At 57.6% G+C, this 24,294-nt stretch overlaps 1 protein-coding gene across 6 annotated transcripts in view; it reads left to right on the top strand.

Moving 5' to 3' along the window:
- The window catches only part of SH3PXD2A (SH3 and PX domains 2A), a 229,114-nt gene that overhangs the window by 193,076 nt on the left and 11,744 nt on the right, over nucleotides 1-24,294 (top strand). For 5 of the 6 annotated variants that reach the window (XM_032423478.1, XM_032423477.1, XM_032423482.1 and 2 more), the window contains 3 exons: nucleotides 13,304-13,417; nucleotides 17,155-17,238; nucleotides 22,219-22,336. In XM_032423478.1, the coding sequence (XP_032279369.1) occupies nucleotides 13,304-13,417; nucleotides 17,155-17,238; nucleotides 22,219-22,336 (316 nt within the window). The remainder of the gene's footprint in view (nucleotides 1-13,303; nucleotides 13,418-17,154; nucleotides 17,239-22,218; nucleotides 22,337-24,294) is intronic. The other variant, XM_032423479.1, reaches the window with a different exon arrangement.

Raw genomic sequence — 24,294 nt, 5'->3', positions numbered from 1 at the left:
TGTTATTTCAGAGTGGTTCTCTAGGGCTAAGTAGGCCAGGTGGCTTTGTTTCCGTTTTTCAGAAGAAGAAACTGAGTTTCAGAAGGGTAAATGGTTGGCATGAGACCTCAGAGCTCGCTAGCGGCCAAGCTTGGATTTGAATCAAGGGGCTGCATATTCTTTTTTTTTTTTTTTAAAGATTTTATTAATTTTTTGACAGAGACACAGTGAGAGAGGGAACACAAGCAGGGGGAGTGGGAGAGGGAGAAGCAGGCTTCCTGCAGAGCAGGGAGCCCGACGCGGGGCTCGATCCCAGAACCCTGGGATCATGACCTGAGCCGAAGGCAGACGCTTAACGACTGAGCCACCCAGGCGCCCCAAGGGGCTGCATATTCTTAACCCAAGGCTCCTTCTGCAAGCTCAGTGTTTCCCAGAGAGTGGGTCCTAGACACGTGTGATGGACACAGCATTAAATGGCATGGAATCCTGTCACGAGAAGGTTATTAACTTTGACTTCTCTTTTACTCCACGTTGGGTCAAAGCGTCTGTTTGGGGCCTCTACGTTTGCGGATGTTGTTGCCTGCTGGTTTCATTGTGTGTTAGAAAATCTGGCCCTAGCTTTACTTAGTGTCTTGCCTAGAGCTCGTCTTACTATCTTACTGGAAGTCTATAGCATTGTGTATGCATTTTTCCAGTTATCTTCTGTTTACGCCAAGGGATATTGGCTTTCCTTGTCGTGTAGCATAGGAAAATGCCTTTTTGAAAAACCAAAGTATTTCCATTTTTCTCTTAAAGCAGACGCGAGTCCAGGTACCACTTGGATGGTTGCACCGATGTCTGGCACTCACTGGTGCCCGAGGTTCGGGATACGCAGTTAGAGGACCCCAAGCGGGACACTCCTGGGTAACCTCCTTCCCCACAGTCTCCGAGAGTGACACCAGCGGCTCCCAAATCCCAACTGGGAAAGGAGCCTGGAAAAGCATCCGTGTCGGTGGGGCTGCTCCCCACACGGCGACGAGAAATCCACGTTGTCAGAGAGCTCTTGACGTCACGCGGTCCAGAATGTTGCAAGGCCCCTACTTAAAATTCCCCAGGAATTAAATAAGGAGGGTTTGGACGGAGGAATGCCCTAGACAGATTGTGGAGTGGGTTTGTTTTGTTTATGGAGATGGTCTTTAAAGTTGAAATTGCCCCCGTTTTATTTTTGCCCCAGTTGAAGAGGGGCTGAACTCAGCTGGAAGTGACGGGCTGGTTGTCAGCCTAAGGCTCTTAGTTAGAGCCAACTCAGTTCTGGGGCCAAGAAGCTTCCATCGTTGGCAGAAAGAGAAAAGCGAAAAAATACACAAACTCCTACATCTATACTTCTCAGGCGCTGGAGTAAGCTAGTGTAAAAATACAGAGGACTCCTCCTATTTCCAGCGACGGGTGGCAGCTACAGAGAGTTCTCTCCGGGCTGGAAACACACGTGTAAAGTACCAGACACCCTGCCAGGTGCTTTCCATTCTTTTCTCTTTGATTTCTCGCCACAACCCTGGTTAGCACATGCTTTGTCATACTCTCGTCTCACTAATAAGGACGCTTCCGCCTCTTTCTTCAGCCGTTTTGAATGACCAAATATCACTGTAGCCCAAAGTGGGCTTCCTAAAAATGTTGACCATGTAACACCACGGTACATGGCATGACTTAAGACGATACAGAGAGAGAGTGTTAAATACTTCTGCAAGACACAGTGAACGGAGTTTGTCCTGTTCCCATTCTTGTCCAAACCTTCTGATTTACCTCAGCTTGATGGTCCGCTGTCCTTGACCCATCTCCAGTAAATCTCTTTTTGTAACAAAGGGGGAACAGGCTATAGGCGTAGCCCTCTTCAGACCCAGCACAGCTCGAATTTCCTACATTGCTTTGTTCTCTGTAATTTTATGGTTGGGGCTGGTGGTCCTGTTTATTCATGCTGGTGAGCTGAAGTTTCCTAAACAAATTATTTTCTTGAAGTTAGGGGGGGAAAAAAGGCCGTTGCTTTAAATACATATTTACTCTGTGAACCACAGTATACGTACGTAGCACAAGGATATGGCAAAAGCCCTGCAGAGTACAGAGACCTCTGAGGTTGAGAAATGCTGGTCCAAAGTCACTCTCTCCTGGCAAAGCCTTTGGGTAAGATCTCACGCCAGAAAACGATCAGCCTGAGTGCCCTGCCTTGCTCTGCCATGTGGGCTCAGGGAGGGTGAGAGAGAGAGAAGTAACCTGGAGATGGGGCCTGAAACCACCTGTTAGCCCCCTCCTAGGTTGGGGGGGTGGCAGGGCAAGAATGGGGGGAAGTGAGCCACACCCATGACTGATGAGAACTGAGTCTGATTTGTAGACACTGAGAGAATGGACAAGAAGCAGAGAAGTTTCCCTGGCTCATCGGTCAGGTGGAAATTTGGGGAACTAATGGAGCAGGTGGTGTTGGTCTTCTTCTGCAAAGGAAGTGGCAGCTGGAGTCCTTCTTAAAGGGAGCTGTGTGGTTGCTGCCCTGGGAGTCAGACCCAGGTGCTAATCCTGCCACTGTCCCTTCTAAGCCTGGCACCTGGGGTAAGTCACCCAATCCAGGGGTTTCCTCATGCAGCCTAAGATTTCACAGGCCTGGAGACAGAGGACCTCTAGAACTTGCAGTCTGCCCAAACCCCAGGATCTTCCTCATCCTCGCCATCAAGTAGGGACACCCACGCTACCCAATTGCCTGGGACACTCCCAGTTGGCACCTAATATTTTGGCTGAGTTGTGAATAGCACCCTCCTTTCACGCCAGAACTTTGCACAGTATAAGATGATAAGATCGCCTGTCCTCTGGTTTATCTACCCCTTTTCATCTTGTCACAGTTGACCTGTCATTACCATCTGTTCAGAATTTGGGGGGGGGGTAGCTTCTGATCCTGGCACAGCTTTCGATAAGTGCGATGGTGCCCCCTGCTCAGCCCCGCTGCCCTCATCTTGGGACTGATTAAAACATCCAGCAGGACAGGCTCCCGACAGACCCCCTTCTAGGTTGTAACCAGCGAATCATCACACGCTCTTTGGAAGTGGTCCACTCTCAGCTGCGAATTCTCGGCACAGCCCTGCCGCCCCCAGGGGGGTCATGAGAGCCCCAAGGCCTGGATGGCTCAGCTATGACACATCCCAGACCCGCCAGGCCAGCGGTTCCCTCGTTATCAGAAACCAGCATGGTCTGGCCCCCTTCCTTCCTGTTGTGTCTTTCTGCTCAGTGCTGGCTTGGGAATGCTCAGAACCCCCTTGCAGGCTCTCCGGCCATCCCTCGAGGCGTCCATGTTTCACTCCATCAGAACCAGCCTCGAGGTTGCTGATCTCTACTGTGGAATTCACCTTCTTCTTTGGAAGGTGGTACTTTTGCCCGTGCTGTGTCCTCTGGCCTTACTCCCCTGCTGGCCTTACTCCCATGTCCGTGTCTACCAGGACCCCTGCTGGTGGCCTGGCAGGCTCTCTGTCAAGTGATCTCCGGACCTTGTCTCAGCACCAGCCAATGAGAGCTTGTGGAGGGCAGCCTCTCAGTGCGACCTCCATCCCCACCCTGGGTCCGTTGGCCCACCCCCCTCCCAGTCAGCACTTCCCAGCGTGGGTGCCCTGCTGCCTGAGAGAAGATGCTGGGCCGTGGACAGGAGTCCAGCAGACCCCTTCCCGTCTTGAGTTGGCCTCAGAGTGCTGTGCCCTCTCGGTCTGCTTCTGCTTACCTCCTGCTCTTGCCTGGGACGGGAACACCCCTTCTGTTACCCTGAGCATTATTTCAGGCATCCGCTTGTGAGGCTGTAACCTTCCTGATGGGATTCTCAGAAGCTCACCCCTCCCTTGTGACGTTGAAGGTGAGCACCCCTCTCAAGTTCATCTGGCAAGGCCCGCACCCTGAAGCATCGTGCGCATTACTGGGTTGGGCCACACGTGCTCGCACCACTCTGCCTGTCCTGTTCCCTCCACCAGGATGCCCCTTCCCTCCCCTCCTCTCCAGATTAGATCTGAGGTTCAGTTCAGGACTCAGAATTCTTCCCTGGCTACTCGGTTTCATCCCTGATGTCTGTAGTTCTTCAGCAAACGTTGTAGCAATGACGGCCGCGTCTGGAGCCCCGGGCTGTCTGGGTCACCCTGCTGTGCTGTTCCTGGAAGGGCCTTGTGCCATCTTGTATTCTCTGCTTCACCCGGCCCCCCATCCCCACCTGTGTCAGGCACAGAACCAGACTCCGCTTTCAGTAGAGACTTGCCAAGGTCAAGGGCCAATGACAGGGACACCAAGAGACACTCTGTCCTTGAGACTCCAGACACCCAAGACCCACCTGCCTCCCTGCCCAGCCCAGCCCTACCACTAGTCACTGAGGGGCACCGAGGTCATGGTTCCTTCCTTAAAATCCCTGCAACTTACACTTCAACTTGAATAATAGCGCTTTGGTGAGCCTTGCCAGGAACCAGGCCCGATTCTGAACACTTCTTGTAGGTTAACTCCTGTACCCTTATAACGCTGGGAGATAGACCTACTATAGGTCCATTTTACAGATGAGATTGAGGCAGTTGCCCACATTCAAACAGCCACTTAGTAGCAGGGCTGGGATTGAAACCCAGGCAGCCTGGCTCTAGAGTCCTTGCTTAAAACCATGGTTCTCTTCTACCCGTCATTTTATCGTGTGCCCCCTCTCTGCTTGCGAACGTTCAGTAGTCAGGCTTGCTCCTGGGTGCCTCACCCATAGCCTCAGCCTTCTGGGCCCGTCCAGTGAGGTGGGCAGGCTGGATCCGAGTTGGGGGAGGGGTGGCAGCAGTCCAGTGCTTGCTGTCTTCTTGCCCTGGACTCCACGGAGCCTTCCAAACTGACGTAGCAGCCTGTGCTAATGGTCTTGGAATCCAGGCCTCAGGCGCCCAGGGAAGGTTCTGGGGCCCCGGTGGCCTGAGAGCCCCATCTGGGGGAAGGGAAGGCCATGGGCAGCAGAGCAGGGATAGGTGCCAGAGACGGAACAAGAAGAAGGGGTCAGGCAGGAAGGCAGGGGCTGTGGGAGGGCATTGGGAGAGACTGGGGGAGCCCTTACCCGCTCCTGTTTGCTTTGGACTGAGGCAGCCGCGTGCTGTGAGCTGGAGTGTGTCTTGGCAAGAGGCCTCAGTGACAGAGCCTTCTGGCCAGGGGAGGCCTGGCCGAGGGTGGGCTGCCTTTCGTTGTTCTTAAAGGCACAGCATGATTATAGGCAGTCAGCCTTTCCAATGTCTCTGGTCCCTCTCCGGTAGAAACCTCAGATCTGCCCCAAGGTCATGGCAAAGGGGTCAGGGCAGGTCCAGGGCAGAAGCAGTCCCTCAGGGCCCAGCTTTGTGCCAGGTGTGGGGTGGCCAAGTGGGCCACGCCGTCCCAGGTGCCTGGCCAGGCCCCCTTCAGCACCCTTCCCCTTCTCGGCACCACCCCTGCCCCCATTCAGGGCTCACAAACCCTCGCCACCTCCCCTTCTCCAAAGCACTGCGAGGGAAGAACACGGGAAGGCCTGGACAGAGCACCCCTCAAAGGAGCCGGACTTGGAGCCGGTGCGCGTCGTGACTGGAGGCCGGCGTTGGAGGCCTGGGACCGTGCCTCTGCTGTCCCTAGCTCCGTCCCCTGCCCTGCCAGCACACCCTTCCCCTCGCCGAGGCCTGGGCGTGCAGGAGTTCCACAGACGCTCCGCTCTGCATTAACCGGTGTCAGACCCTGCGAAGGTCCTGGAGGAAAGGGAAAGAAAAAAGCAAGGCCCAGAAGTAACCTAAAGTCTGCTGGGCTCTCCCAAACTCGGAATCTCATCCTGCCTGTTACCCTGTGGGGGGAGCCCGGCCCTCTCCTGCCGGCCTCAACGCCAGTATCCTGGCTGTACTTAGGCCCATCCTGTGTGCAGGGCGGGGGGGAGGGGAAGAGCGCCTGAGGCCTGTGTGTGCTCTACAGCGTCCCCATGCCTGGGGCGCCAGCACATAGCAGGTGGTGGTAAGCACTTGGTTATTGAGTGCACCACGTGTCCCCGATGTCGGGCAGCCCTGTAGGCAGATCATAGTATCCTGGTATGATGAGGCCCTGGGGAGGCCAGCAGCCTGTTCCAGGTCACAGCTAGGACATGGTGAAGCCAGGATCCAAACTGAGGTCTTGGAAGAGGGACTAAGAAGTGCCCATGGGCTGAATCCTGGGGTGAGCAGGGCCAGTAGCATTGCGGGGGCAGGGGGCAGTCAGGGAAGGCCTCCTAGAGGACAACACCTTGAAGAACAGAGGGGAACCTCAGAGTGAGAGGAAGGAGCAGGGTCCGCCTCCCCCACCAGCTGTTTTGTCCTAGGCTGAGCTGTGACCTCAGAAGACTTTATTAACATCCTAATTGTGTACAGCTGGCCTCCTCTGGCCCTAATGAGCTCAGCATCCTCTCCCATTAAGGAGACCATTGTGGCCTGGTCAGCCTGGGGACAGCAGTGGCCTGGGAGTGCCCGTCACTTCCTGTTGGCCTTGGCCAGGCTCAACCCCCTCTTGGGGAGGTTAAAGCCCCCGGCCCCTGGCCCAGGTCCTCCCATCCCCACCTTCTGTCTGTCCCCACCTCTGACTCTTTCTCTCTGTGTCTCCATTTCCTCTCCCACTCTTTCTATCCCTCCCCCAATGCCAGTGTGCCAAGCCCCAGTTAGAGTCCATTTTAGAGGGCTTTGAAACTGGCCCAACAGCTGAGGATTATGCTCAGCCTAGAAAGAGGGAGGGTCTGGCTTCTGGGCCTGAGCTTTTCCTTCTTGGGGCTGGGGATCCCCTTCCCCCGCCTAAGATGGGTGGTCCCCCTTCCCTGCCCTGAGCTGGAGGTGCAGGCCAGGCTGCCCCGGTGTGGCCTTCTCCCCCCTCAGCCCCTGGGCCATTGTGAAGTGGGTTCTTACTGAGGCCCACAAGCAGGGTTTGCTGCCTCGACAAGTGACATTGCTGTTCTTTCTGGGCCTTTGCCCTCTGGAGAAGGCTGGGCCCCAGCCTGTTGCCCAGCCTGGCTGAATTACATTCTTCTGGCACATGTGGAGACATGGCCCTCAGAGAAGGAGCAACCAGGCTCGGGCAGCATTCAGGGGACTGGCCAGCTAGGGATTCTTCCAGATAGCTTCTCCAGTCTGGGGACTTAGCTCCAAAGATCACAGCTAGAGCCCCCAGAATGAAGGCCTCTCCTTCACATCCAGTGTTGGGGGGGCTCCCTTTTCGGGGCCCCTCTGCAACAGTTTGCAGTTTCCCATTCAAAGCAACGGGCATGGTAGCCCCTCTCCTGCCCCTTGCCGGGGGTGGGGGGACATGTCAGCATAAGGGCACCCCAGGTGCCCGGCTGCCAGGCTGGAGTGCAGGGGTCTGCTGAGGGGTCTCCAAGGCAGCCCGGGCCCTCTGGGGGGGTCTCTACCATCTCCTGTTCCACTAAGTTATCTGTTCCCCACCTCCTTCCAAAAAAGAACTTCCTCCCCTTTTGCCTAGAAACAAGGGTTGACTTCTCGGGGCAAGGCCGGGTTTGGCAGCCAGGCAGAACGGCCATCCCCATCTGAGCCCAGCTCTGGCCACTTCATCAGTCCAATGATGAGTCCTCTCATGAAACCTCAGTAAATTTCCTCTCCCAAGAATGAAGGCTGAGAGGATGGGAAAGGCTAGCAGAGGCCAGCTTGGAGTGTGGACCCACTTTCCTGGGGACATGAAAAACGCCAAGGCAACTCAAACTGGTCCCTGGGCATCCGTGAGTGCTGGCCACCTGATCCTCCACATCCTGTGGCTTGAGTCCCCTGGTAAAGCTCATAGCTTCCGTTTAGGGGGCACCTATGTGCCAGACCCTCTGTGATGTTCTTGGTCTTCTCCATCCTCCCACTAGCCTGCAAGGCAGATGGTAGTCTTACCGTTTTACAGATGAAGTCCTTTTACAGCTTCAGTCCCTTTCCTGAGGCCACAGGGCATGGAAGTGGCAGAGATGGGATTCAGACTCAGATCTTTGGCTCCAGCACTTAGGCTCTGTGCCTCAGTTTCCTCATCTGCCTGGCTGCTTGCTGCAAGCTCAGTTCTGCCCTCAAGACAAAGCAAACGCATTTATAGGCTCAACAAGACCAATACTCCAAGTGCATGAGCCGCTGTGAATTGTGGGGTTGACGCTTGGGACACTGTTGGGATTTGGAGATCAGTTAGGGAGGGCTTGCCGAGGCGGTAGGACAGGAGAGAAGAAGCTGTTGGACCTCTGTTCTGGGGGACTGTGTGAGCTGAAGGACAGGAGCCAGGCTGAGGATAACCCTGACATGTATGGAGCAAGGAAGGAAACCCCAGGGACCTCTCCCCTCTGGCCCCATTTTCCACCATGCTTGCTATCACGAATTGCATCAGCTAAGGAAAGAGTAAGAGATCGCTCCTCCCATTCTTCTGGAACCCCTGAAGGCAGCCACCAGACTCCATAGATTATAACTACATGGACACACACACACCCACACCCACCCACCCAAGTCCATTCACCAAGCTGTATTGAGTGTCTCCTGATCTACTCTGCAGGCAAAGATGCCACCTGGCCACCCCTGGGTGCCATCAGTTTAGGAGAATACTGAACAACCACCACCATATTGGTAACAGCTCAAGGTTTTTGACCTCCAACTCTGTGCTAGGCCCCAAGCTAAGCTACTTCTATTTCATTTATCCACTTCAACAACCTTAGGAGGTAAGCGCCATTAATTATCCCCATATCAGGGGAGGGGAGACTGAGGCTCGGAGAGATTTACTGATTTGCCCAAGATCACACAGGAAGTAGCAACCCAGGACCTGAATTTATGTCTTTCTGACCCTAGATCCCTAGTTATTACCCTCTACTTCCAAAGGACCCTCCCGTCTACACACTCAAGTACACACAGCCCCGCATCCCTACTCATCCTGTACACACACAAATGACATACAAAGCGACATGTATCACGTACCAGTGTCCAGGGGCACACGTGCTCAAGGAGTCACCTCTACCCTCGTGCACACAAGGCAGATAAATTCCTTATCCACTTCCATGGTGGTTAAGAATGTGGTTCCTGGAGCCCGACTGCCTGGGTTCATTGGGGTCCAGCTCTGCCTCTTCCCAATCATGATCTCTGCCTCAGTGTCCTCATCTGTAAAGTGGGGATGATGATGACAGTAACACTTCACAAGATTCTTGAAGATTAAATAACGTATGTAAAGTTAGCGCCTGACCGTAATCATCATCACAAGAACAAAGGCACACACCCACGTGGTATGCACATGGGCATAACGCACCTCCTGTGTACTCAAAGATACAAAGCCTTGTCCACACCTACCCCCACATGCAGCCCACACACTGTCCGCCTCTGTGGAAAAGAGGATGCCATGGGCACTGGAGGTGAGCCTGCGAGTCCCATAGGGCTGGCTGATGCCTGAGCCCTCTTGGCCAGCTGGGCCACCCCCAGGGGTTCAGGCTCTAATTGCTCCTTGGGGGAGTAGCAGGGACTTTGGTCGGGAGCCCCGGTTATAGCAACTGACGTCTGAGCTGCTGGCCTCTGGGAGAGGCTTGTCAGCAGCTGTTGGTGGGCACGGGCCCAGGGAGCCCAGGCTCCAGGAACCACATTCTTAACCACCACGGAAGTGGATAAGGAATTTATCTGCCTTGTGTGCACGAGGGTAGAGGCGACTCCTTGAGCACGTGTGCCCCTGGACACTGACACGTGTGACCCGTGCCAGGGCTCCTGGGAGGTCTGCATGGAGCTGGGGTGGGCCCCTCTGCCCACATTCACCCATGCCCACCTGGGCGGTGTTTGAGCCTGTCCTTCTTTGCTCGGTGGAGGTGCCCACAGCCAGGCCAGCAACAGGCAACTCTCTGCAGGGCCTGAGGCAGGAGGGACCTGAGACTCGGAGCCACTCAGCCTAGCTCTGCACATTTCAGGGCTGGAGTGGAAGCCCAGGCCAGTGTTCTCAGCAAAACTGTCAAGGACTCGGGGGGAAAGGAGGGAGCAGGATGTACAAGGAAGGATTCTCGGAGGGTGAAATGAGATAGGGGAGACAATGCCGGCAGAAGAGGGACCTGAGCCCTGGGATTATGAGGCCCTTGGATACAAGGGGAAAGGGGCTGGTCCCCAATATGGCCCTGGGGGGAGAGGGAGAAAACAGGAGGTCAGTAGGCTGATGGACTCACTTCACGCCAGATGAGGACAAAGGCAAGCTCAGTTGGGACTGATGGAGAAAATCTCTCCCTCCCACCCCCTCCTTCCCCCACCCCAGCCCTCCTGGTGCCCACAGAGGGGCTTGCCTCCTTTGCCTCGATTAAAGATGACTTTGGAGCCCAAATTCCAGAAACAGAAGGCTTTGCGGCCACCCAGGAGACCACCAAGTTGCCTGCTTTCCTGGGAAGCCCCGGCTCACACGAAGAAAGAAGGGCACACTCTCCCGGTGGAGACAGAAAGGGACTGTTTCAGAGGGTGGAGTTGGCAGTGGTACACCTTGGTACAGAAGCAGCTGGGAGGGGCTGCGAATGGAGGGGTCTTGGCAAATCCTCACCAAGACACATGCTTCCCAGTTCCACTGTTTCTCGGGCACATCCCCGTTTTTTCCGATGACTGTAAGATCCCTGGCTCCAGCCCAGGCCCATCCTGGGGAAGCCCTCTCCTGGGAAGCAGAGCTCCCCTTTGAGGGCAGGCCTTCAGGGTATGTCCTTAGCCCACTGGGATTTGGCTTGGCTTTGGGGGCAGAACTGGGGGTGGTCAGGTCGGTGAGAGCCTGGAGGTATGGGGACCAAAACCCATGTGCTTTTGGCGCTGGGGCCTGGACCTGGGGAGCACGGGAGAGCCTCAGTCTTTAAGACCCTCCTGAAAGTGACTCCAAGTTGGGAATTGTGACTGTTCTTTGGCGGCTCTTGGAGGTTATCATGGTGAGTGGGAATTTGGGGAGGTACTGGTTACTGAGAGTGGCTCAGAGGGCTCTGTCCTACTGGCTGAGGTCTGTGGTGGCAGGTGCCCCGTGGACTTGGCATTTCATCTCCAGATTTGACTCACCATGGTGGACCTTCAGTCATGAACCTTGGTGGTTGCTGGGTAGAAATGGCATTAGTGAGGACACTCCGTTCCTGTGATTGAAACCTGCTCTGGCGTAAATAACACGGAAGGTCACCGGCTCACTGCAATTAGGGAGTCCAACAGGGTGGTCCAGCTTCAGCCCACTTAGAACCTGAAGCTCGAACAATATTAATCAGGACTGACTTTCTCCATCTCTGGACTGTGACGCTGCTTCACTCTCAGGCCATCTCTTCCCACATAGCCCTGCATTTCCTGGTTTACAGGGGACTTAGCCTTCAGATCGCCAGAGCACCCATGTCGGTACTTGAGAAAGCCCCAGAACCGTTCAGTGTGCAGGGAGAGGACAGATCGGTCAGAAGATGATTGACCGGGCACGCCCACTCCTGCAGTCCAAGAGGCAGAGCTACCTTTGTGGTAGAAAAGCTCTATGAGATGGGAACCCTATTCCATGGCCTCTGGTCAGGCTCTGTGGAAGAGCCCCCGGGGCTGGTGCTTCTTGACAGAAATGGCTGGAATTCCAGACAGTGCTCCCCCAGAAGCCAAGAGGAGGGGAAAAGACCCCTGCGAGTTCATGCCTTCAGGTTTCTTTGGGGCTTCCATCAGCTACCGCCTTGGAAGCAGCCACACGGCTCTGGCCTGGGCTCCTAGGAGAATAGCAGTGCTGCCCCAGGGAGCCCCCTCAGTGGGCCAGAATGTGCACGTGCCCGCCCCCCCCCCCCGCCCCGCAATCCCACTCTGGGGAAAGACCGACTCTGGCAGGGGAGAGAATGGAAGGGGGGAAGGCCTCTACCCTGGGTTCCAGAGGGGACAGTGACCCAACAAAGGCCCCTGAGCTAAAGAGGCCTGGGCCTTGAGCTTCCAGACTGCTCGTCCAAGGCTTTTCCTGTTTGTTGGTTAAAACTGGGATTTTTTAGAGCAGTTTTAGGTCTAGAGCAAGACTGAGCTGCAGAACAGAGGTTTCCTGTATGCTTCCTGCCCCCACGCATGCAGAGACCCCCCCCTTCAGAGTGGTTCACTTGTTATGGATGAACCTGTGCTGACACGTCCCAGTCACTCAGATCCGTAGTTTACATTAGGGTTCACTCTCGGTACTGTGTGGACAAGCGTGTAATGACACGTATCCGTCATCACGGTATCGGACAGACGTTACCGTGTCTCGTGGGCTTTGCAGAGCTGCAAGCAGTGTTGTGGAGCTCCTGGGAGGGTGGGGTGCCATGGGCATTCGAGACTGGATCACAGGCTGTTCACTCTCCCACGCCTGTCCCATGGGGCAGTGGGGACCTAGTGGAAGACCTAGGAGGTGGCTCAGGGGGCCGAGGGCCTGCGCAGGGGTGGCACTGTTTTCCTCTGTCCCTCAGGCAGCCGCCTCTACCTCCCAGTGAGGAGCAGCCGGGAGGCTCCCAGTGGTCCCCCTTCCTGGGCAGCCACTCCCTGCCGTGGGCAGCGATGGGGTCACGTGCTGCCGCAGGAGAAGCCCAGGATCTCTTGCCAGGGCACTGTCCATATTTGGAAATGGAGAGCTCAGTCATGGACAAAAAAGAGAATCGGTGCCAGATCGCTTTGGGGGTAGAGCAGGATCGGAATGGGATGGGGGCGAAGACAAGATCCTGTGAAGAGTACCTTCTGGGAAGAGACTGAAGGCAGTGAGTGAAGTCCCGGGACCTGGGTACTCAGAGTATTTTGCTCAGTCAACATTTGTTTAAATGATAAATGAATGAACCAACGAATGAGAAAGAAAAGGAGTGAGCTTTTATAATTTGGCCGCGACCGTCAGGGGTCATTCAGGGGTGCGGTGCCCACTTAGTGTGACTGACCTGTCAACACAGTTAAGGGCAGCTGTGAGTAGCACCAACGTGTAAATGCCACTGACCCGTGATGGGGAAAGGGGCACGGCGACCACCCACAGGTCACCGTGACACATGTATCTCTGGATCCCTCTGAAAGCAGAGAATGCCAGACTCCCAGCCACACCAGGAGTCCTGCTGGGTTTCAGAGACCTCGAATGGTCTCTGTGTTTAGCCGGAGCTTCCTTGGCCTTTCCTGCAGGGTGATTTTCACACAGTTGACATATCCCTGTTTCATTTTCATTGTTAAATTTTTCCATCGAGCATCGAGTGTAAGTGTGGATCACTCCTCTCGAGGAGTGCCTTGGCTTCTTCTTAGTGTGGCTCAGGCTTCTCGAGGCCGGACGTGAGCCAGGCGTTTGCCGGGTGCCCAGGCCGTCTGGCTCTGTGCCCTGGCCCCTCCCCCACCCACCCCACCCCCATCCCGCTGGGCGCTCATGACTGTGTTCTCTCTTGTCTCCTCTGCAGGCTGGTGGTTTGTGAGCACCTCTGAGGAGCAGGGCTGGGTCCCTGCCACCTACCTGGAGGCCCAGAATGGTACTCGGGATGACTCAGACATCAACACCTCCAAGACTGGGGAAGGTGAGGGCCTGCAGGTTCAAGGGGAGGGGGGAATAATGAGGCACATGTGGGGAGCAGGCTGCCTCGAGATCCTCAGGGATTGGTGCCCACCCCATTTCTGGCCCTTGGAGTGAACCCACTTCCTCTGGAGGTAGCTTTCCCACTCTTGTCCCTAAAATCATCAGAACCCCTCAAAGGAGTGGGGCCATGTCCCAGGTCTGTCCCTGCTGGCCCTGCATGGGACTCACATTAGAGGGGAAATTTCCCTGGAGTGTGGATCTCAGGCTTTGGCAACTTTGGGGCAGAGACTGGAGAGAACAGTCTTAGGACTAGACCCCAAAGCTCCCTTTCCCTGCAGAAGCCCTCGGTTCCTCTGGGGGACCCCACAGAGACCCCCACCTTTGCCTCCCCGACCCCACATGGTGCTCTGTGCCACAGGGATGACCCCACAGGGCTGTGTGCACACAGCTTCTGCTCTGGGTGTCTGTTACCCTGGCCAAGAGTGCAGACACAGAGAGCAGGTCTGAGTCATTTCTCAGTGTAGCAGGAACCACAAGGTGGCCCTTGCACCACTAGCCCCTCTGATTAGCTCTGGCCTGGTGGGGTTTTTCTGGAGTTTTCTCCTTGCGTTTCAAAGAGCCTGCCCCACCCCCACCCCCCCCACCCCCACTGCCGGGCCAGCACTGGCCTGGTCAGCCTGTCTGTGGACTCCGGTATTCGCCAGAGCAGGCTTCCTGAGCCACCTCCAGTTCCTGGCTGCCTGCTCCTAGTAACTGCCAACCCCCCCCCATGTCCTGGCAGGAACGCTTGCCCTAACGGTCAGTAGGGATGGTCCAAACGGGCACATCTGAGAGCCAGGGCGATGGAGGCCTGTCACCCAGGGCTCAGGCCACCTCCAGGCCTGTACCCCCCCCCACACACACACACCCCCTCCCTTCCATGCTGCCCAGGCCAAAATAAGCAGCCTGCCAAGCAAAGCGCCAGCTCCCTCTTCCGCCTTCCCCTGAACGTCAGTTACTGCGGGCGGTTGGAACCCCACCCTGCTGCCCGTGGAAATGCTTCATTTCAGTCCCTTGACCAGTGCTGCAGCCCCTGCTGCCTCACAGGTTTCCAGGGATCAGGCTCCATCCGGAAGGGTTTGCATGTTCAGGCTGGGGGCTTGGTCCTTCCTGGCTGCTCCAGAGCCCTGGGGCTGGGCCTGCACCCAGTCTCATCTCTGGGTCTCTGCAGTGGTGGAGGATTTTAGCCCCTGAGCTCCTCCTACCCACTTCCACATGCTGGGGTCACCCCGGGGTCTCTCAGGAATAACAATCCCTAGGATGTAGGGTGAGGTCTTATTCACTCCCAGGTGTGTGGCCTCGTACTTTAAAGGCCTTCCCCACCACCCTAGGAGGCCCTGTTATCATCCCCTTTTTCCAGATGCAGGAACTGAGGCTTCCAGACGGTTAGCTACATGGTTGTCCTCGTAAGGCTTGAGCCTCGGTCAGCTTCCTTGGCCCAGTGCTCTTCACCACTGCGCCCTAGGCCATGAAGCATTCTGCTTGTAAGCAACTCTGAGGGGTATGTGTGTGTGTGTGTGTGTGTGTGTAATCGGAGCCCCTCCTGAAAAGGCTATGCTAAGATTGTCAGAGCAGAGATGTCAGGAGACAGAGGACAGGACAGAGTAGGCTGGAGAGGTGTGTGTGCACAGAAGCCTGTCTGGCTTGAAGAGAGGGCTTTGCAGAGAACAAGCAGTAGCAGGTTGTAGAGGACTTGGACCTTGCTGGAGGAAGAATCAGGCGGCCAGTGCAGGTTTGTGTGTGTGTGTGTGCCAGTCTCCCCTCCCCCCCCCCCCAGCAGTGTTTGGGCAGCTGGGAATTTCATCATCCTATCTTGGGCATCTCCACCCCGCTGGACAGGAGGGCTCGGGGCTCAGTCTCCCAGCCCAAGGCCCCAGCATCTCTGTGGTGTGTCCACCAGTCTCTCTGTACCCACCTCCATCTCTCCTCCAGGCCTTTTGCCGTCCCATCAAATCTCCCCGAAGGACTCGTGTTTCCTTGCTTTGGAAAGAAGAGACAGTTGGCTGTTTTGGTTTATTTCTGTTATCAGACATTCTGGTATCTGCTCGTATTCCTCTGAGAGGTTAGCAGTAGGAGGTAGGAGGACTGGGGTGGAGGTTGAAGACCCTCTTACCCACTGATGATGATGGGGGCCACGCCCAACACTGGCAAGGTGCTTTTGTGAAGCACTCAATCCATTGCCTCTGAGAGGTCCGGACAGGTGTCACCTCCCCAGAGCCCCCGGGTCAGTTTGTGGCAGAGGCAGACCCGGAACCCGGGTCTCTGCTGGTGCCCCCATGCCCTGGAAACTTCCTCCCTGGTGGGCTTTGCATCAGCACCAGCCTCTTGTTGGGGCCTTTTCCCTTGCTGGTGGGCTAAGGGGCGCAGAGTCAAGGAGGAAGAACATCATCCGGCCGAGAGTCTGGGCTCCAGAGCCAGACCATCTAGATCTGTGTGCTTCCCCGACACTTAGGTGTGTTACTCAGAGGGTTTCTTAACACCCCTGCGTCTCTGGCTTCCTGTTTCTAATGTGGGGATGGTGCCGACAGCTCAGGGCTTTTGTGAGGCTTCGGCAAGACAGTCCTCATATGTGGTTGAAACTAGAGAGAGACCACTTATGGCTAGGGGGGCCCCCGGCCTGGGCATCAGCCGAACTCCGCCCCCAGGGAAACCACAGAACACACCTGCCCGGGAGGTCAGCTGTCAGAGTCCTTCCCAGTCTGGCCTCAGACAGGACCTTGTTTATTTTCCAGAGCCTGTTGAGACCCTTGTCCCCTCCCATGCCTGGGCAGGTGGTGTCAACCCCCGTGACAGATGAGGGAACAGGCTTAGAGAAGGACAGAAGCCTGCCCCAGGTGACACAGTAACCTGGCAGTGAGACCTCACCTGAATGCATACCCCCAACCTTTTGTCCAGGCCTCCTGCTTATAAGAGGCAGGTCAAACAAGACACTGCTCCTCCCTCAAGGAAAGCAAATACTTCCCAGGAGGCTTGGCTCAGGTGTGTCTGGACAGTTTTCCCTTGACTCTGACTGCTGGCCTCCCTCCCCTATACTTGGGCAACCTGCCACCCAGCTTCTGCAGTGCCAGGAGGTGGGGGCCCCGGGGGTGCTGCCCCGGTCTGGGGTCCGTTCCACCAGGGCAGCCCAGAGGAAGGCAGGGGGCTGGTGGAGCTGGGCCACAGCAACCAGCGGAGTGGCACAGGATGCCACCGCAGAGACGGGGGGCTAGACGGAGGGGTCTGCAGCACTGAGAAGCTGGGGGGCAGGTCCCCTGTTATTGCAGATCCAGCGGGCAGTGTGCAGTGAAGGAGCAGAATCAAGGCCCATGGCATCCATCCCTGTGTGCATTTCACTCCACAACATTTCCTAGCTACCGGCCGCGTGCCAGGCCCTGTGCTGGGCCCCGCGACTGCCTGGAGGGCCGTCCCTGTGCCAGGCTGGGGCCAAGGACCCTTTTCACCTCTCAGGTGCTAGGATTCGAAGTTCTCAGCCCCTCCCGGGCTCACGGGTATAAACCACAGCCTTTCCCCCGGTGCCGGTGGTGTCACCAGGCAGATCTGCCCCCGTCCGGCAGGTGCGTGCCGCTGGGTCCCTGTGATGAGGACCTGGGAGTATGAACCTTCCCTCCCGCCATCCCTGCCCTGCCCCATCTCATCCTCATCTCCATTCTCTCCGCCGGTTCCGTCGGCCGCGTGTTCCATTGCCATCTCCCACACCAGTATCCAAGAGACGCAAGGCCCATCTGCGGCGTCTGGATCGCCGGTGGACCCTGGGCGGGATGGTCAACAGGCAGCACAGCCGAGGTGACCGTGGGAGCCGGCTTCTCGTGACCCGCAGCGGCCGCCTCTCTCCCTCTCGCTCACGCGCTAACGCCCTGCCTCCTCTCTCAGCTCTGCTCCTCTCTTCCCTGTGGCCTCCTCACCCGGATTCGGCAGCCAGACTTTCTCTCACATTCTGCGGCTGGGGGCCGTCGGGGAGGAGGGCACAGGGGGCTGCCTGGGAACTGGGGGTGGCTCTGGCTTCTGCCAGCATCCGGCGGGTGGGGGTCATGGGACCCACGACGTGATTGTGGGGACAGCTGGACTAAGAAAGGCCGCATTTGCCCTGGAAGCTTCAGATGAAGAGAACTGGGGGTGTGTCCGTCCCTGCAGCGCTGTCCTGCTCGTCCTTCACCCTTCATTGCCCGCTTCCTCTCAGAAGGTGCTCCCTCAGCCGAAGCTGCTCTAGCCATTCCTTAGGCACGGAGTGGGAAGCAGGACCAGCCCACAGCCCCCCTCCTTCAGCCAGCTAGCTCCAGGGAAATTAGAAAGGGAGCAAAAGCCAGTCCCGCTTGGTCCCGGGGCACGGCCCCAGCCAGCTCTGAAGGCGGCGGCGGGTTCAGCCAGGAGCCTCCAGCGTCTTCAGCACTAGGCGTTGGCACTTTGTGAGGGCCCCGATCAAGAAGATTCCAGGGAGGCCCCTGGCCTGCCACCCAGGCTGATCGGAAATCAGGACATTTGTAGGTTTAGGGCCTTTCCAACATCTAGGAGCTTGGGAAGTAGGATGTTCAGGGGCGAGCCTCTGAACCCCTAAACGTCTCCGGAGCCCGCAAGGCAGCGGGGGCCCATTTCTCCTGTCCCGCAGAGAGCACAGCTGGAAGGGCGTGTTCTAGCGCAGCAGGGATGCCCCGTGACTCTCACCCCCACCCCCAAAGCTTGTTCCTCAACAACCCTGAGACCATGTTTTGGTATCTGCCCCAAGCCCCAGGCCAGCAAGCCTGGACACCGAGGTGGCCACCGCCTGTGGCTGGCTCGGCGTCATGCTCAGAGCCCTGGTGGTGGGAGCCCAGCTTATCCTGAGGGTGGAGCAGGGGTTGGACCCTGAGGGCTGGAGCAGGGCAGGAGGCCAAGTCATGGAAGCCGCAAGAACAAGCTTGAACGTAAAGCAGAGGCACCCTAGACCTAGGAGTAGTGGGGCAGCGTTGCTGGGGGGCCGGCCTGGGACGCCGCCCTGAGCCTTGGCAGCAGAGGAGAGTGGGATGCTGGCCTGGAAAAACAGCGGAGACAAAGGTCTGGCCTTCCCCCCATCCCCTCCAGCATCTGCTCCAGACTCCATCGTACACCAAGCCCCACACACGACTCTCTCCACAAGCTCACGGCCACTCACAAGTGACGAACGCGCCTACCCGTGCACCCAGCCCGCACACACCGCTCACACGCCCACACACACAATTCCACTTGTGCAAGCACATGTAGACCGTTCCACACACACATTTACGCTCACAGATGCGCCAGCTGGCTGCTCACGGCCATGATGTACGTACCCCTCTGCAGCGGCGGCCGAGTACACGTACGGCTTCGTATACGGCCTCATACGTAACCCCCCCAACCATATGTACACACACAGTGCGACACATGGACGCACATGCCCAGCGAAATGCGTAGTTCTATAGACAGCCATACATATGCAAATACGTAAGCAAACACAAGCCCACAACTTCTCTCCCTCCCTCCCTCCCTCCCTCCCTCCCTCCCTCTCTCTCTCTCTCTCTCTCTCTCTCTCTCTCTCTCTCTCTCTCTCAATAAGAGACCTAAACACGCATTATTTCCCAGTCTTAGCCCTAAGTTAAATCAGGGCTAAGTTAAATCAGGCAGCCAAGACAAACTTGCAGAAAGTTGGCTGGGAGAAAGTCCACTGCTAACAGCGGAGCTGATGGGGGGAAACAGGCGGTGGGTCATATACAACTAGACAAGAGAGAAGCTGTGCTTCCCCAGGGCCTCCACTCCCCAGCCCCTCCGCCAACCAGGCCTTTGGAAGCAAAAGGCCTCTTGCAGTGGGGTTGGGTAGGTTGTGGGGGCCGGGAGGGGAGCCAGGGAGACTGCTGACGGAGGGGAAAGCATTTGAAAGAGGAGGCGTCTGTGGTTTGGAAACTGCAGGGCTCTCCAGCCCCCGCCTCCAAAACCAAAACAGGCCTGTCCACCTCCCCCAGCCAGCCACCCACCCACCCAGTGGGCGGCCTGGTCAGCCCTCCCTAGGGCGGAGTTGCCACCAACTCCTTTGATGGCACGTCAGAGTGACCACGGCCCCTCAGTGCTTCCCAGAAACCCTGAGGTGCCCCCCAGGGCTTACAGCGCCCCTCTCCTCCACTTTGATTCCTAAGGGTCTCTTCTAGAGACCCGAAGCACCCCGAATGACTCAGCCCCACCCTGAGACCATTTCAGTCTGTCCGGGCATCCTCCCTACTGGCTCCCCACCCCCCACCCCTGCCCCCAGGTGGGGTTGTGGCCTGGTCCACTAGAGGGGCCAGCTCTGCTGCTCCGTCCAGGGAAACCTGGGAGCTGGGAACCTGAGACCCACGTGGCACGTGTCTACATGGAGGTAAGCCACACCTCTGCCACCGAAGCCACCACGACAGAAAAGTCAGCCCCCACCCAGACCAACTGGAAGAGTTGCCCTCTGAGTGCTCATCATCTAGAACCTGCACCGTGACGGGGCAGGACACACCTCTGAGCTGGCCAGACCTCTTCCTGGGACCATAAACTCCCAGACATCTGTGTTCATGGCAGCCTGAGGGCCACCAAGCACAGGGCATTTTGCAGGAGCAGCTCAGCTTTCCTGGGTAAGACAGAGGTGCTTGGCTCTGCCCTCCCTGAGAGGGTCAAGGGAGAGTAGGGCCCCTTTGTGGCCCTTGGTGCTCTGTGCTCAGCACACACACCGGCGGCTGCAGAGGCTGCTGTTCGGGCCTGACGGCTCCGGGGCCTGAGCCCACACGTCCTGGGGAGGCCCTGTTCGCTGCCATGCAGCAGGGCAGGGCCCCTCTGATCTTTCTAAGAGAAGGCCTGTAATTTTTCCCTGCGAAAGCAACTTTGCCTAGGAAAACTTTAATGATGGCTTCCTGCTGGAACCACAGGCTTTTTAAAAATAGCCCAGCTGAACAAAGGCAAAATGTGGAGCCCAGGCCTCGCCTCACCCTAACCTCAGAACCCTAGATCCCCGGGGCCTGGCGCTGCCCTTCTGGCCACGGCCCGGGCCAGGATTGACCGTGCCCCACTGGAAAATGGAGTGGGCCCAGCAGCAGGCAGGAGCGCCGAGGCTTGGCCCGCGCAACACTGTGCTTCTCAAAGGCCCGAGTCAGAATCTGGCTGGATGAGGTTCTCGGGCAGTGTTGGCAGCTCTCCTCAGCGTGGCTGGAGGGGAATCTGAAAGTTTCCCAGAGCTAGGCGATGGTGAGAAAGGCCTGCCTCTGGGAAGAGCTCGCCGTTGAGAAGAGCATGTTGAGGAATAGTGGAGGCTCCCATGGGTCGTCACCTACTTTTGCCTTTGGCGACCTTTTGGATTCAGCCAGGCCCATCAGCGCGGCCCCTGCAGCCCGGCAGGGAAGCCACCTCCACCCCGGACGGAGCTGCTACCTCGGCCCAGTGCCGGGCTATAGGCGGGACCCCGGTAATCCAGCGTGAACAGATGGGCCTCCTGCCGCAAGGGGCTGGGGTGGCAGCCGCCCCCCTCCCCCACTCCTGCCAGAGACTCAGACTAGGCCGCCCATCAGGGTCCCGCTAAGGCATCCAGGAGTTACCCTCACAGTTGGGAGCTGGGAGGAGGGGGGTAGGCATCTGAGAACCCGGCCTCCTGCTATTTTGAGCTCCTAGAAAGCCTCCCACTTAGTGCCCCTGTTCAGACAGCCTTGCCCTTCAACGATGCACTGCCTAGTCCCTTTGGAGCCCCCATTGTGTGCCGGGCACAGGCTGGAGGGGCCAGCATGAGTTTGGGGTGACCCGCTCAAAAGGTGTGGCCAGGGGGCCAGTTCTGTCTAGCTCAGCTCCTCATTCTCCCAGACGGTGAGGGTGGGGATATGTGTGCTCCTTCCTGAGACCTGAACGTTCCCCTGGGGAGGCGCTCCACCCAGGAGGCGGGGTGTCCGTGGCCGGCAGCTGTGGGTCACAGGAGAAGCACCTCCCTGGAAGCCTGAGCTAGGGCGCAGGCAGAGGCAGCAGGGCCCCTGCAGGAGAGAAGCCGAAGGAATCCAGGAAGCTGGAGCTGTCCCCACACCTGTCCTCCCAGGCTTTTCCTGAGTTCCCATAGGGCGCCTCCTTCCCAGTACCTGGGGGGACCCTGGAGCAGGCAGCTCCGCACACGGGCAATGCCAAGCCGGGTGGTCAGCTTGGCACTCCGGGAGGCCCTGCCTGGTGGCTGCACTCAGTGCTGCCATCGATCCTTTGGCCGCCAGACCCTTGTCTTAAAACACATGTAACTGTTCCCATAGAACACGTGTTCCCCACAATCCTCTGGGGGAAATGATGTGATGAGGCGATCGAATTAGTGGTCAGGGGAGCCTTCACCAAGGAGGTGCCCCTGGAGCTGCCGGAAGGTCAGACAGAGGCAGGACCTAAGGGGTAGAGGTGGGAGAGGGACTCCGAGAACCAGTCTAGGGCACGGATGGAAGCATGGCATGTTCAGGGAAGGGGAGGGCATGCCGGGGATCTCCAGACATCCCAGGGACTTCCTGCCTCAGGCCCCACGAGGAGCAGATTCCTCTAGCTGTGCCCTCCGCTGGGGGAGCTTTGGGGGCCCTGAGGACCCCCGCCCCAGCACCCGGCGGCTCTTAGTGGGCTGGGAGGCCGGGAGAGCCAGCACTGTACTGCCAGGGCTGAGCCAGGCCGCCCGGGGCCCCGGCTGGCTTCTGCACACACCGGGAGCAGCGGTGAGGCGCCCAGCTGAGCAGGGCCAGGCCAGGGGAGGAGAAGACAGGAAGGAGGGCCTGCACTCCAGCCTCAAATAACCGCACCTCCTTGCTTCGCTCCCCACAGAGGAGAAGTATGTCACTGTGCAGCCTTACACCAGCCAAAGCAAGGACGAGATTGGCTTTGAGAAGGGCGTCACTGTGGAAGTGATCCGGAAGAATTTGGAGGGCTGGTGGTACATCAGGTAGGAGCCTCAGCGGAAGAAAGAGCTACCTCTGCCCACCACCACCCCCCCCCACCCCCCCGGCCCCGAGCAGCAGGGCCGACGGCAGAAGGACTGTGGGTTCCAGTGGCAGGCAGATGCTGACGGCGGCTGTGCGCCCACAGCCCGGGCTTGGCTGCTTCTGCACGGCTGAACGGCTCGACCAGAGCGCTCGTCTTGCAGCTTCTCCCCTGGGACACGGAAAGCAGAGCCAGAGTTGTGGCTCAGCTCGCAGGCCATGGTGCAATCCCTGCCCCGTGCATCTGCCAAGAGGGTCCAGCACATCTGAATTTGGTTTTCTGTGTCCGGCCTTGGCCTCCTGGTGCGCTCTGTAGCTCAGGCCGCCCGAAGCGCTGGCATCCGCAGGCCTTGTTGAGGTCCTGGTGGGCAGCCCCTGCTTCCCACAGCTCAACACCGGGGGCCCCAGATGCCGGCTCTGCCCAGGCCGTTCCCCTCTGCGGGGCTGGCTCCTGGGGTTGAGAGAGCCAGGGCAGAAGCCAGGCCTGAGCCCAGGCCTAGGTCAGAGGCCTCCTCCCCCTGCGCCTCCCTCTTGCAGGGCCAAATCACATTTCCCAGCTGAGACACCATGTGGGAGTGTGGGAAGGGGAGTGGGGAGCTTTCTCAGCAGTCCTGGAAGCAAACTCAAGCCTGTGGGCTTCACTCACCTGTCCCCTACCAAATCCTGCCCTCCAGTCCCCTCTGCCCTGGGGCTCTGAGGCCAGCCAGCACCCTCCCGGGGGGGCCTTGTTTGCAGGAAATGTTTCTGGGTGCTTTAGAAGTGGCTCAGCTGTGGTGATTTCACCCAGTTTCTGACAGTCCCGCATCTGTGGGCTCGGGACCACTCCTTAGCCCATCACACCTGGGAAGCCCAGACCCACTGTCGGCAGGATGTGAGCTCTGAGCCATTTCCCACAGTGGGAACAGGATTGAACAAGGGACGTGGACACTCATGAGACAGTATCTCGGACCACAGCAGACCATGGGGTCAAGATTGGGTGAAGGTCACTGGCCACATGGGATTCAGCCTTAATGTGACCTGACAAGACGTAGCCACCCCTGCCCTTGGCCCCATGCATACCAGTCAGGAGGGCTGGGGGTTCCCTTTCTGCTCTGTTGGGTGAGACAGGACCCCGTGCCTGGACATACGTTGCCCAAAGCCACTGCCCCTAGACTTTCACGTTCTCTAAGAAACTAGACCCAACCCCCAAATCCAGCAACCACAAGTCAACATGGGAAGGCCAGCAAACATTCTAAGGCAGGCTGGTAACCTAAACCACTTGCCTGGGGGTTATCTACAAGGCTGCTGGGGTCTTTTAGTTTCTTAAAATGCCCAACAAGGTCACTCCAAGCTGTCTCTTCTCGTCAACTCTTGTCCTCATGGCCTAACCCTTTAGCTCTCAGTGGGAGCTTCAACTGAGAAAACCCTCCTGAAAAGATTCCACCTTAGGAAGGCTGCCAGACACCCCCTGAAATATGTCATTTCCCACCATTCCAGGCTCTATGTTGATCCTCATTTCCTGCCTGTCTTCTCCCCTCTCCCCTCACACACACATACCCTCCCTCTCTCTCCCTCCCTCCTTTTCCAGTTTGCTTCCCTCTGGAGTCATTCCGTGCTCCAGAGCTGGGAAGCAGATGTGAGAGAGCTGGACCCAGACACACACAGCCGCTCCTGATTCCCCTGAATCTGTCTGCCCGGAATCTAATTTTATCCATGTAACACCGGAGGAACACAACAGGGCTTGAAATGCGAGCACTCAGGGCAGTGAGCAGGCCTGACCATCACTCCCACAAGACCCCGCTCCCCATCTCCCCAGTGTTCTTGTAGGAAAACACCTGCAACAGGCAGCAGGTTCTTCTTCATCTTTTCTCTGAGATGCGGGAGCACCAGGTTCTGGGCCAGATGCTGCCAACAGCTAACCTCGGGCCCTCTGCTGCTTGCT

This window comes from Phoca vitulina, unplaced genomic scaffold (genome assembly GCF_004348235.1).
Source record: "Phoca vitulina isolate PV1807 unplaced genomic scaffold, GSC_HSeal_1.0 scaffold28, whole genome shotgun sequence".
Taxonomy (NCBI): Eukaryota; Metazoa; Chordata; class Mammalia; order Carnivora; family Phocidae; genus Phoca; species Phoca vitulina.
The sequence above is the reverse complement of the archived record's forward strand: the minus strand, read 5'-3'. Positions and strand labels throughout refer to the sequence as shown.